Consider the following 14,068-nt stretch of genomic DNA (forward strand, 5'->3'; position numbering starts at 1 on the left):
ACATACAGCTATGCAGCAGAGAAACGGACCCTCCGGTCCATCTCGTTTATACAATCAAGTTGTCAATCTGAGCTAGTCCCATTTGTCTGCATTTGACCCATGTCCCTCTGAACCTTTTCTGTCCATGCATCTGCCAAATGTCTTTGAAGCGTTGTAATTGAACCCAACTCTGCCACTTCCTTTGGCATTGTGTTCCACAAACCAACCAACTTTGGTGAAAAAAAAATTCCCATCTGCACCCATTTCAATCTTTCATTTCCCAATTTTAATCTATGCCTTTAGTTTAAGAGACTGCTACCCTGGGAAAAACAATTCACCCTATCTATGCCCCTCATCATTTTCTATATATATAGTACCTTGATAAGGTCACTCCTCAGTTCACAGCCAGAACTTACTCTCTCATTATAAATCCCACCCTCCACTCCCAGTAACATCCTTGTGAATCTTTCCTGCACCCTTTCCAACTTAATTAAATTAGATTTGAGAATATTTCTGAGCACAAATATTTTTATTTTTAAAAATACATTTTAGAATAAGCACATAAAAAGCATTGTGGAAACACCATATAGAAACATTATCCATAAGGAACAGGAAATTTATATAAAATTGTGACTTGTATCCTCCTTACAAAAGGAGTGCACCGCATTTGATTTATGTTTCGCTTGAAGATAATTTTTAATCTGCGAGGCCTAATACTCATCTCCCATGGATGTCCGTAAGTAATACTAAACATTTTATAACAGATACAATTCTTACATTAATATAGCTACATTAACATTATCGCAGGTAGTAGAGCCATACTTCATCTTAAATGCAACAAGAATTTTCAGCCAGTTCATTACAACTACCTATTATTCCTATGAGTTTTAAGATAATATCAAAATAAATTCAGAACATGAACAATTAACCACATCTGTCACACTATTTGTAACTTGTAGCTGTGTTCAACAATTCTTTGACCCCTGTATCCGGGTATTCTGGGTCTTGTGTTTGACACTGCTCGGGTGTTGTGGCATCAGACCCTGGCAGTTAAAAAACATGAATATTAATTAAAATAAATGACATAGAACATGGAAGTGTACAGAATAGTATCAGGTCCTCAGCCCACAAAGTTCATGTTGAGCATGATGCCATGTTAAACTAAACTCTACGGCCTTGATGTGATCCATGTCTCTCCATTTCCTTGACTCCTAAACGCCCCTGTTGTCATATGATCATAAGATGCAGGAGGAGAATTAGGCCCATCAACTCTGCTCAGCCATTCGATCATGGCTGATCTATTTTTTCCTCTCAACCACATTCTCCTGCCTTCTCCCTGTAAACTTCGATGCTATGGAGGCACAGTGGCGCAGCGGTAGAGTTGCTGCCTTACAGTGCCAGGGACTGCGGTTTGATCCTGACTACGGTGCTGTCTGTATGGAGTTTGTACGTTCCCCCTGTGACCAAGTGGGTTTTCTCCAGGTGCTTTGATTTTCGCCCACACGCCAAAGACATACAGGTTTGTAGGTCAATTGCCTTCTGTAAATTGTCTATAGTGTGTAGGATAGCGCTAGTGTACGGGATGATTGCTGGTCGGCAGGGACTCGGTAGGGTAAGTGCCTGTTTCCACGCTAAAGCCCTTACTAATCAAAACCTACCAATCTCCACTTTAAAAATACCCAATGATATCCTCCATCCCTGTCTGTGGCAATGAATTCCACAGATTCACCGCCCTCTGGCTAAAGAAATTCTTCCTGGTTCCATTTTAATGGCATGTCCTTTTATTCTGAGCTGTCGCTTCTGGTCCCGAACTCTAACATGAATGAAAACCCTCTCCTGGTCAACTCTGTCTCGGCCTTTCATTATTCGCTAGGTTTCAATAAGATCGCCCATCTAAACTCCAGCGAGGGCAGTCCTGGAGCCATCAAACATTCCTCATACATTAACCCAATCATCCCCAGGATCATTCTCATAAATCTCCTTGGGACCCTCTCTGTCACTAATGCAGCTTACTTTAGTAATGGGGCACAAAACTGCTCAATATTCCAAATGTGGTCTGACCAATGCCTTAAAAACCTCAGCATTATATCCTTGCTATTATATTCTAGTCCTCTATCATTGCATTTGTTTTCCTGACTACAGACGCAACCTGTAAATTAACCCTCTGGGAATTCTGTACCAGTCCTTTAGCCATTTTAATTTCCGAATCCTCTCCCCATACAGAAAATACTCTACGCCTTTATTCCTTCTATTGAAGTGCATGATCGTATAATTTGCAACACTGTAGTCCCTCTGCCACTTCTTTGCCCACTCTGCCAACCTGTTCAAGTCCTTCTGCAGACTCCCTGCTTTCTTCACACTACCTGCCCCTCCAGCTATCTTCGTATCATCCGCAAACTTGGCCACAAAACCATCAAATTTCATCATCATTATATTAACATATAATATGAAAAGTAGCAGACCCAACACCGATCCCTGTACAACACCATGAGTCACAAGCAGAGGAAGCCCTCTTTATTCCCACTCTTTGCCTTTTACCAGTCAGCTAATGTTCTATCTATGCTAGTACCTTGCTTCTAATGAAATGACCTCAAAATATTCCAAATGCAGTCTGGCCACATTGAAGGCTGCAAAGCCTCAGCATTGCATCCTTAGTTTTAATTTCTAGTCGAAATGAATGCTTCAGCCCAACTTGCACCTGCCGACCAAGATGCCCCATCTACACTAATCCCACCTGCCTGCTTTTGGCCCATATCACTCTAAACCTTTCCTACACATGTACCTGTTCAAATATTTTTTAAATGTCATTATAGTACAAGTACTACATTTTCTGTTCTTGTGAAGAAGATCCAAAAATGACTTATGGTCTCAGAAAGGAAGCAGTCCTCTTTATTCCCCATCTCTCTCACTCAGCTGCTGAAACTAGTGCTGATCTGCATGGATCCATCTACTCCTCCTGTTGACTGAAACTATGAGCATCCATTAACAGACATCTTCTTTCTCCAGTTGAGCTCTGCAGTGTGTCCAATAAGATAAACACTGGACTCTCTTTGTATGGAAGCCCTCAAGAGAATTTTACAACATAAATGCTCAAAGAGTATTCAAAGATTGACGATATGCATAAGGTAGCAAAGGCAAAACCGTTATAATGGGTGACTTCAATCTACATATAGATTGGGTGAATCAAATTGGCAGGGGCGCTGAGGAAGAGGATTTCTTGGAATGTATGCGGGATAGTTATCTAAATCAACATGTAGAGGAACCAATGAGAGAGCAGGCTATTTTAGACTGGGTATTGAGTAATGAGGAAGGGTTAGTTAGCAGTCTTGTTGTACGTGCCCCCTTGGGCAAGAGTGACCATAATATGGTTGAGTTCTTCATTAGGATGGAGAGTGACATTGTTAATTCAGAAACAATGGTTCTGAACTTAAAGAAAGGTAACTTTGAGGGTATGAGACGTGAATTGGTCAAGATTGACTGGCAATTAATTCTAAAAGGGTTGACGGTGGATATGCAATGGAAGACATTTAAAGACTGCATGGATGAACTACAAAAATTGTTCATCCCAGTTTGGCAAAAGAATAAATCAGGGAAGGGAGTACATCCGTGGATAACAAGGGAAATCAGGGATAGTATCAAAGCGAAGGATGATGCGTACAAATTAGCCAGAAAAAGCAGCATACCGGAGGACTGGGAGAAATTCAGAGACCAGCAGAGGAGGACAAAGGGCTTAATTAGGAAAGGAAAAATAGATTATGAAAGAAAACTGGCAGGGAACATAAAAACTGACTGCAAAAGTTTTTATAGACATGTGAAAAGAAAGAGATTAGTTAAAACAAATGTAGGTCCCTTGCAGTCAGAAACAGGTGAGTTGATCATGGGGAACAAGGATATGGCGGACCAATTGAATAACTACTTTGGTTCCGTCTTCACTAAGGAAGACATAAATAATCTGCCGGAAATAGCAGGGGACCGCGGGTCAAAGGAGTTGGAGGAATTGAGTGAAATCCAGGTTAGCCGGGAAGTGGTGTTGGGTAAATAGAAAGGCCGATAAATCCCCAGGGTCAGATAGGCTGCATCCCAGAGTACTTAAGGAAGTAGCTCCAGAAATAGTGGATGCATTAGTAATAATCTTTCAAAACTCTTTAGATTCTGGAGTAGTTCCTGAGGATTGGCGGGTAGCAAACGTAACCCCACTTTTTAAGAAGGGAGGGAGAGAGAAAACGGGGAATTACAGACCAGTTAGTCTAACATCGGTAGTGGGGAAACTGCTAGTCATTTATTAAAGATGGGATAGCAGCACATTTGGAAAGTGGTGAAATCATTGGACAAAGTCAGCATGGATTTACAAAAGGTAAATCATGTCTGACGAATCTTATAGAATTTTTCGAGGATGTAACTAGTAGCGTGGATAGGGGAGAACCAGTGGATGTGGTGTATCTGGACTTCCAGAAGGCTTTCGACAAGGTCCCACATAAGAGATTAGTATACAAACTTAAAGCACACGGCATTGGGGGTTCAGTATTGATGTGGATAGAGAACTGGCTGGCAAACAGGAAGCAAAGAGTAGGAGTAAACGGGTCCTTTTCACAATGGCAGGCAGTGACTAGTGGGGTACCACAAGGCTCAGTGCTGGGACCCCAGCTATTTAAAATATATATTAATGATCTGGATGAGGGAATTGAAGGCAATATCTCCAAGTTTGCGGATGACACTAAGCTGGGGGGCAGTGTTAGCTGTGAGGAGGATGCTAGGAGACTGCAAGGTGACTTGGATAGGCTGGATGAGTGGGCAAATGTTTGGCAGATGCAGTATAATGTGGATAAATGTGAGGTTATCCATTTTGGTGGCAAAAACAGGAAAGCAGACTATTATCTAAATGGTGGCCGACTAGGAAAAGGGGAGATGCAGCGAGACCTGGGTGTCATGGTACACCAGTCATTGAAAGTAGGCATGCAGGTGCAGCAGGCAGTGAAGAAAGCGAATGGTATGTTAGCTTTCATAGCAAATGGATTTGAGTATATGAGCAGGGTGTATGTACTGCAGTTGTACTGCAGTTGTACAGGGTCTTGGTGAGACCACACCTGGAGTATTGCGTACAGTTTTGGTCTCCAAATCTGAGGAAGGACATTATTGCCATAGAGGGAGTGCAGAGAAGGTTCACCAGACTGATTTCTGGGATGTCAGGACTGTCTTATGAAGAAAGACTGGATAGACTTGGTTTATACTCTCTAGAATTTAGGAGATTGAGAGGGGATCTTATAGAAACTTACTAAATTCTTAAGGGGTTGGACAGGCTAGATGCAGGAAGATTGCTCCCGATGTTGGGGAAGTCCAGGACAAGGGGTCACAGCTTAAGGATAAGGGGGAAATCCTTTAAAACCGAGATGAGAAGAACTTTTTTCACACAGAGAGTGGTGAATCTCTGGAACTCTCTGCCACAGAGGGTAGTCGAGGCCAGTTCATTGGCTATATTTAAGAGGGAGTTAGATGTGGCCCTTGTGGCTAAGGGGATCAGAGGGTGTGGAGAGAAGGCAGGTACGGGATACTGAGTTGGATGATCAGCCATGATCATATTGAATGGCGGTGCAGGCTCGAAGGGCCGAATGGCCTACTCCTGCACCTAATTTCTATGTTTCTATGTAGTCAGCTGTGTCTCAAAAGTCTTTTTCATGCATCCAGCAATAAGATATTTGTAATTAACGTAGCCTAATAAAGCCATTGCATCGTGTACGTACGTCAATGATTTGGTGAAATAAAGGGATTACTGTTGGATTGCACAAATCATCATACCTGCTTCCTTGTTTGTGTCTACCAGTCTGTACATAACCATGTAGGCACTTGTGGACCTAGAAAATATCAAACAATTACGTTTTTTTTAAAAGAGCAGAATATATGTCATGTCTAATCCCAATATATATCAATATGCACATTGTTCCCATCAGGTTCATTAATCACCCTTTTCCCTGCCCTTCGATTTGGTTTGCAAGTGAATTTAAAGATTTTGCAATTTCTCCAACACTAAGTAACTGATTACATTATTGGAGTAACAACACCTTATATTTTGCTTGGGCACGTTACAACCCAGCGGTATGAATATTGACTTCTCCAATTTCAACTAACCCTTGCATTCCCTCTCTCTCCATCACTCCCCACCCTAGTCGCACTGTTAATTTCACTGTTCGTACCCCTTCATTATCACCTCTTCCACAACCAACAATGAACCATTGTTGGCTCCACCTATCCTTGGTCATCGGTGCTGGCACTTATTTTGTTCTGTACGTTTTCATACCTCTAGTTTCCCTCTCCCCTGACTCTCAGTCTGAAGAAAGGTCTCAACCCAAAACATCACACATTGATTTTCTCCAGAGTTGCTACCTGACCCGCTGAGTTACTTCAGAACATTGTGTCAATGTCAAAAGCCAAAGTATCCTTTATTGTCATTCAGACCGCTCGGTTTGAACAAAATTTCGTTGCTTTGCAGTCATACATATAATAAAAATAACAAAACATACAATAAACACAAATTTAACAACCACCACAGTGAGTTCACCAGGCACCTCCTCACTGTGATGGAAGGTGATCTTTGATTACATTATGAATCTATCCAATGGACAAGGCTACAAGTTCATTGGGTGATTTCCTACAAGTATCTTGCAAAAATAATTTGTACCAATACATGTTAACGCAAACATTTCTTAGAAAAGGGATTATGTGTTAAATTTGCTCATTACCTTCGCTTGGTATTTTTCCCGATCTTCATGATGATGAATAAATATTAATTGAAGACGTGAAAAGGAGAACATAAAAATGTCATTAGCTGGCAGGAGGTTGATATGTGAAGCAATTCAGAAACCATAAACATAATGTAAACAATACTAAAACATAATTGTTAACAAATTCAGTGGTGGTGGGAGATTGCAACATTCATGGGGTCCGCCCTGTTTCGACGAATGCAATCAACCCGGCGTGCACAATCAAATAGAACAAGTTGTCCGACAACTTTAGACTGTCCAAGAAGAAGAAGAACAACAACAATTTCAGTGCAGTAGTTAGTGAGCCATCTTAGCTCAGGGTACGTTTATTTGTATATTCTTTACAAGTGGAAAGTACAGCAAGCACACGGGGATGTCCGCACTTACATCTGCTTGCAGTCCACAGTAGGAGTGCTAAACACAAGGCTGGAGCACTATCAGACTCAGGAACAGTTTCTCCCCCTCTGTTATCAGACTTCTCAATGGTCCTTCCATGAACTAGAGTGCGTTTATTCTCCTCCACCTCACAGTTCGTTGTTGGGAATAAGCCAAGTGATCTCCCAACCATTAGATCGGTTCAAAGATTTATGGTCGTGAAACATCTAGTGATGAATGGTGGTGGACAGTAAAACAGCTAACAAGGAGAAGAGACTACAAGAACATCAGGGAAAGTGCAGCCCAGCATGAGGGATCTCTGGTTTCCTCCCACAATCCAAAGACGTACAGGTTTGTTGGTTAATTGGCTTGGTAGAATTGTAAAAATGATCTCTAGTTTGTATAGGATAGTGTTAGTGTGCGGGGATCACTGGTCGATGCAGACTTGGTGGGCTGAAGGGCCTGTTTCTGTGGTGTATCTACAAACTAAACTGCACCGGGTTCTCTCATGGTGGACATTTCAGGAGGCAATCAAAATGTATCTTCTGGCACAGGATTACAAGTGCTTCAACTATATCTTTAGTGCCCCCAGCTGGGTTGCCCTATCACTGATGGTCTTGGAGTGACCTCTTGGTTGGGAGTTCACTTAGCTTCAAGAATAGTGCAAAGCCTGGAAAGAGTGGATGTATAGAGGATGTTTCCACTAGTGGGACAGTCTAGGACCAGTGGCCACAGCATCAGAATAAAAGGACATAGCTATAGGAAGGAGATGAGGTGGAATTTCTTTAGTCAGAAGGTGCTGATTCCATGGAATTCATTGCCACAGAAGGCTGTGGAGCCAGTCTATGGATATTTTTTAAGGCAAAGATTGATAGATTCTTGATTAACACGGGAGTCAGGTGTTGTGGGGAGAAGGTCGGAGAATGGGGTTGAGAGGGAAAGATAGATCAGCTATGATTGAATGGTTGAGTAGACTTGATGGGCCGAATGGCCTTATTCTGCTCCCAACACATATGAATAGCTTATTCCTAACAACCACAGGTTCTTGAAGACTACACCATACTCACCGATGAACTATGGACCATAATAAATAGGAACTGAGATGTTGGTTTATTCCAAATGTAGAGACAAAATGTTGGAGTAACTCAGCGGGTCAGGTAGCATCTACGGAGAAAGTGAATAGGTGACGTTTTGGGTCAGGACTGAAGAAGGTTCTTCATGTGACTGAAGAAGGTCCCGACCTGTAACGTCACCTATCCAATATCTCCAGATGCCGCCTGACCCGCTGAGTTACTCCAGCGTTTTGTGTGGAACTGTGAACTGTCTTGGGTTGCTTCGGTCTTTAGTTGTGTACTGGTATGGAGTTATTAATTAATAGATATTTTTTATTTATTATATATTATTGATCTGTATTGTGATACAGGGCTGTTATAATGCTGAATGTAAGAATTTCATTGTTCCGTGGTTGGGTAATATGACTATTAAACATTCTTGCCTCTTGACTGTAACTTGTACCTGAAAAATGGATGGGGGTCAGCTTTGAAAACCGTGACAAATATTCCACCTCAGCTAACCCACTTACTGCACTGAATCACATTCATATTTAGCTGTTACTTTGATCCTTTTTCAAGGAACAGTTTTATTGCAGACATAAACTAAGAAAATGGCCTGACTCTTGGATTCTATGCTGTCCTTTCCAGGAATCGACAAACGGACTTCCCATTCGTGCTTTGGAGAATTTATCATTCCATGAACAATTTTTACCTTTTCAACAAATCTATCATCAAAGGAGTACCAGTCACCAGAGCCTGATTTTATTTCAGCAATATAATGTCCGCTTCCATAACTTCCAAAGTGGTGCCAGATTGCAAATAGTTCATATTTTTTCACCTAAAGTAGAGAAATGAGACAGCGTTATATTTTTCATGCTATATACATTTCTTATCAATAGTTTAGAAGGTTGAGGGGGGACCTCATTGATACTTACAGAATAATGAAAGACAGAGTGGATGTGGAAAGCATGTGTCCACTGGTGGGAGAGTCTAGGACCAGAGGTCACAGCCTCAGAATTATAGGGCATTTGTTTAGAAAGGAGGTGAGGAGGGTAGTTGATCTGTGGAACTCATTGCCACAGAGGGCTGTAGAGGCCAAGTCAGTGGATATTTTTAAGGCAGAGATGAACAAATTCTTGATTAGAACGGGTGTGAAGGGTGATGAGGAGAAGGCAGGAAAATGGGAATAGGAGTCAGAGATCAGCCATGGTGAGTAGACACTCAAATGGCCTAATTCTCCTCCTATAACTTGTGAATGTACAAGACGTTTGTGTCAAACATGATGTCAAGATAAAATAAACTCATCTGCCTGCACACGGCCCATTTTCTGCTATCTAAAAGCCTCTTAAAAGCTTCCATCATATCTGCCTCCACCAACAAACCCGGCAGCATGTTCCAGGCACCCACCAACTTCTGAGTAGAAAATCTGCCGCGCACATCTCCTTTAAAATTTCCCCTCTAATCTGTGACATTTCCACCCTGGGTAAAAGTGTGAAACTTACATTTAAAATCTGGGACGGTAGAAGTGCTGGGAGGGGCGGCACGGTGGTGCAGTGGGAGAGTTACTTCCCCCAGGTTGTTTGACGAGTCAAATAGGTGCTGACCTCAGGAGCTGTCTGTGTGGAATCTGCACATTCTCCCTGTGACCGCATTAGTCCCCTCTAGGTGGTCCCATTTCCTTCCACTTCCCAAAGATATGTGGTTTGTAGATTAATTGGGATCTGTGAATTGTTCACAGCCACAGAGAGGACTGCTTCGTTTCTTCAGTGAACTATCCCCATTGGAAAGGCAGCACAGTCCAAAGCCACATAGCTTGCACCAATAAAGTGTTAGTGAACTAAAGGCTCAGTTTCCCCATCCTTACAGGGAACATAATTATGTACATTTATGCAATGTGTTGAGATTAGTTTAGTTTAGGTACAGTGAAAAGCTGCCTGCTATCCAGTCCGTGAAAACACTGCAAGATGAATAGAACCAAGCCTTCCACAGTGTACAGACACAAGGTAAAGGGAATGACATTTAGTGCACGATAATGTCCAATTAAAGATAGTCTGAGGATCTCCAAAGGTGATAGGATGGTTCAGTTGCCTGATAACAGCTGGGAAAGATACTGTCCTTGACAGTTGGTTAGCCCCAAAATGTGTTTCCGCGGCCCCTTCAGCCTGTCTGTCTTTTTTTAATTTAAATGTTGTCTAGTTAAATGTAGTTGTTCGTGTTTTTAATAGTGTTTTTAACTGTGTTTATGTGGGGGGCGGGGGAGGGGAAAACTCTCTTCCCAGCACGGGAGACCCGACCTTTTTCCTGTTGGGTCTCCGTTGTCGTTGGGGCCTAGCACCGTGGAGCGGCCTGCAGCCGGAACGACCTGGGAGCTCCAGTCGCAGAGCCTGCGGACTTACCCACCATCGTGGGGCTGGCCGGCATCGGAGCGTGAGGAACATTGGAGGCTCCAGCTGCAGGTCCGGTGGACTGGGATATCGGGAGCTCGCGGGTCTGGGTGGAGAGACCGCTTCCCGGAGCTTCCGCAACGCAACTTCTCCAGCCCGTGTCGCGGGGTTGGAACGACCCGGAGCGGGGCCATACATCGCCCGGCGCGGCTTCAATGGCCGTGGGACATTCCAGCGCCCGCTGGGGGCTCCAACTTTGTGACTTTTAGACCTGGAGCGAAGCCGTACATCGCCCGGCGCGGCCTTAAATGGCCGTGGGACTTACCATCGCCCGCCTGGGGCTTCAACATCGGGAGAGAAATGGTGCAGGGGAGAGAAAAGACTTTGCCTTCCATCACAGTGAGGAGGAGATTCACTGTGATGGATGTTTGTGTGAATTGAATTGTGTGCGTGTCTTGTAGGAATTGTCTCTGGTTGTATGGCTGTGGAAACAAAGATTTGTTTGAGCCTCACTGAGGTTTAAATAACATGTAATAAATATTCAATTCAATTCAATTTTCAATTCAATTACTAGATTGCAATGATGTAAAAGACGCATTGATGAAATTCAGCTCAATATATCTTGGAGCAGTTGTGTACGCTAACCTCTAATGCAGGAAAGTAACTTTACCAATCGCACGCCATTCAGCTGTGCTTTTAGAATTTTGAACGTCACCTTAATGCCTCAAAACCTTTTTTGTTGCCTTCACTGTTGAAATTGTAATCATGACAAGAAGACTGTGTGTGGTGTCAAGGGGCGAGTTACTTGCTGCGGGCTAACTGAACGCTGTCAACATTTAAATGCGTCAAAGCCATTCTTTTCATTTGGTATGTGCAATGATCTCCTTGTAGTACCACTTCCAGGGTGTATTTCTACAAAGCACATTGAATTAATTGGGCACAGGTGGATTCCATTGACTTGGTTACTGAGGGAGAAAGGATGAATTATACCAGGGACTATGTGCGATTGTAAAGAAAAGGTAAAAGGGCACTGGGCCATGTTCAGTATTTGTTGCTTCCTTACCTTGTCCTCTGGGGAAACTTGCTCTGACTGATCTAATGGAGAGAATAAAATAAACACATCAGAAGAAGGGCACAGAGGGGCACAGGGGGAAGCACAGCACAGTGGTGCAGCGGTAGAGTTGCTGCCGTACAGCGCCAGAGACCCGGGTTCGATCCCGACTACGTGTGCTGTCTGTACTACGGAGTTTGTACGTTCTCCCCGTGACCGCGTGGGTTTTCACTGTGTGCTCTAGTTTCCTCCCACACTCCAGATGTACAGGTTTGTGGGTTAATTGGCTTTCGGTAAAGATTATAAATTGTACCTGGTGTGTTGGATAAGCAAGTGTACGGGGATCGCTGGTTGGCACAGATTCAGTGGGCCGCATTGTATCTCTAAACTAAACCAACTAAGAAGAGATTTGTAAACTAAGAATTTAGGCAAAGGAATTAAGTATATAATCTCCAAGTTTGCAGATGACACAAAGCTGGGTGGCATTGTGAGCTGCGAGGAGGATGCTATTAGGCTGCAGGGGGACTTGGTTGGGTGAGTGGGCAGATGCATGGCAGATGCATTACAATGTTAATAAACGTGAGGTTATCCACTTTGGCGGCAAGAACAAGAAGGCAGATTATCTGAATGGTGTCAGGTTAGGAAAAGGGGAGGTTCAACGAGACCTGGGAGTTCTTGTACATCAGTCACTGAAAGTAAGCATGCTGGTACAACAGGCAGTGAAGAACGCAAATGGCGTGTTGGCCTTCATAGCAAGAGGATTAGAGTACAAGAGCAAGGAGGTCCTACTGCAGTTGTACAGGGCCCTGGTGAGACCACACCTAGAATATTGTGTGCAGGTTTGGTCTCCTAATTTGTGGAAGGACATTCTTGCCGTTGAGGGAGTGCAGCGTAGGTTCACCAGGTTAATTCCTGGGATGGCGGGACTGACATATGATGAAAGAATAGATCGACTGGGCTTATATCCACTGGAATTTAGAATGAGAGGGGATCTTATAGAAATATATACATTTCTTAAGGGATTAGACAGGGTAGATGCAGAAAAAATGTTACCTATGCTGTGGGAGTCCAGAACCAGGGGCAAGCCATTTAAGAATAAGGGGCAAGCCATTTAAGACTGAGATGAGGAAAAACTTTTTGACCCAGAGTTTGTGAATCTGTGGAATTCTCTGCCACAGAAGGCAGTGGAAGCCAATTCACTGGATGTTTTCAAGTGGGAATTAGATTTAGCTTTTAGGGCTAACGGAATCAGGGGATTATGGGGAGAAAGCATGAATGGGATATTGATCTGGGATGATCAGCCATGATCATATTGAATGGTGGTGCTAGCTCAAAGGGCTGAATGGCCTACTCCTGCTCCCATTGTCTATGTTTCTATGTAAGAAGATAGTCGTATAATTGTAATCACATGAGATCAGTCAAGTGTCTCGCTCTGATGTGGATGATTATCCCTGATGGTTCCAACAAACCTTGAAATGTCCAAGATGTTCCCCCTTCACAATTCTCAGAATTTCCATTCTGCCCTTGCAGAGTTGGAGTGGAACTTTGTTCTCCTTCCGTCACCTCAGCAAAGCATTTACTTGGGGAATGATTCTCCTGAAAGAGAACAGAATGTGCAAAGGCCATTAATTTACTTAATCTTTCACATTGCCAGATCATGGAGTCATGTTTAGCTGAAGGAAAATTGTAGCTCAAGTTGCCATTGTGTGTCAGACATGTGATCTATCAGATGCAATTGAGGAGTTTTCAATCTGAGAGGAGGTAGAAATTGAACATTAGCGCACACGCATGTACAGACATGTCAACAGATGATAACACCAATGGACTACAAACAAGATCAAGAATGCATCTTTAAGATACGAGAGCAAGCTAATCCAGTGATGAAGATGCTCTCAATACAAATGGATTAATAAGACTGGAACCAGGCAAGACACAATTTGGTTGCAGATTCAAATAGAAGTTGCAAGAAGTTATTATCTGGGAAGAAAAAAAATTGAAGTAGTCTGGAGGCAGATCAGCAATTTGCGTGAGACTGGGCTGCTAGAACTGTTATTGACTTTGAGGCAATCATGAAATGTTGGCAGGAAATATTCTTTTCATTTGGTATCTGTAATGATCTCCTTGTAGTACCACTTCCAGGGTGTATTTCTACAAAGCACATTGAATTAATTGGGCACAGGTGGATTCCATTGACCTGGTTACTGAGGGAGAAAGGATGAATTATACCAGGGACTATGTGCGATTGTAAAGAAAAGGTAAAAGGGCACTGGGCCATGTTCAGTATTTGTTGCTTCCTTACCTTGTCCTCTGGGGAAACTTGCTCTGACTGATCTAATGGAGAGAATAAAATAAACACATCAGAAGAGGGGCACAGGGGGAGCACAGCACAGTGGTGCAGCGGTAGAGTTGCTGCCGTACAGCGCCAGAGACCCGGGTTCGATCCCGACTACGTGTGCTGTCTGTACTACGGAG

The 14,068-nt window shown here is 43.1% G+C and overlaps 1 protein-coding gene across 3 annotated transcripts in view; it reads right to left on the minus strand.

Moving 5' to 3' along the window:
• Window positions 1-603: 603 nt before the first annotated feature.
• The window catches only part of LOC116979527 (glutenin, high molecular weight subunit PW212-like), a 189,866-nt gene continuing 176,401 nt past the window's right edge, over window positions 604-14,068 (minus strand). Inside the window, exons 31-37 of one of the 3 annotated variants that reach the window (XM_033031057.1) lie at window positions 13,896-13,927; window positions 13,066-13,192; window positions 11,609-11,640; window positions 8,874-8,999; window positions 6,714-6,736; window positions 5,773-5,828; window positions 604-1,022 (exon numbers count right to left, since the gene is read on the minus strand). In XM_033031057.1, the coding sequence (XP_032886948.1) occupies window positions 922-1,022; window positions 5,773-5,828; window positions 6,714-6,736; window positions 8,874-8,999; window positions 11,609-11,640; window positions 13,066-13,192; window positions 13,896-13,927 (497 nt within the window). In that variant the 3' untranslated portion in view covers window positions 604-921. Of the gene's footprint in view, window positions 1,027-5,772; window positions 5,829-6,713; window positions 6,737-8,873; window positions 9,000-11,608; window positions 11,641-13,065; window positions 13,193-13,895; window positions 13,928-14,068 lie in introns of all 3 variants that reach the window. The other 2 variants (XM_033031058.1, XM_033031059.1) reach the window with 2 other exon arrangements.

The sequence above is a fragment of the Amblyraja radiata genome, chromosome 13 (assembly GCF_010909765.2).
Source record: "Amblyraja radiata isolate CabotCenter1 chromosome 13, sAmbRad1.1.pri, whole genome shotgun sequence".
NCBI classification, from domain to species: Eukaryota; Metazoa; Chordata; class Chondrichthyes; order Rajiformes; family Rajidae; genus Amblyraja; species Amblyraja radiata.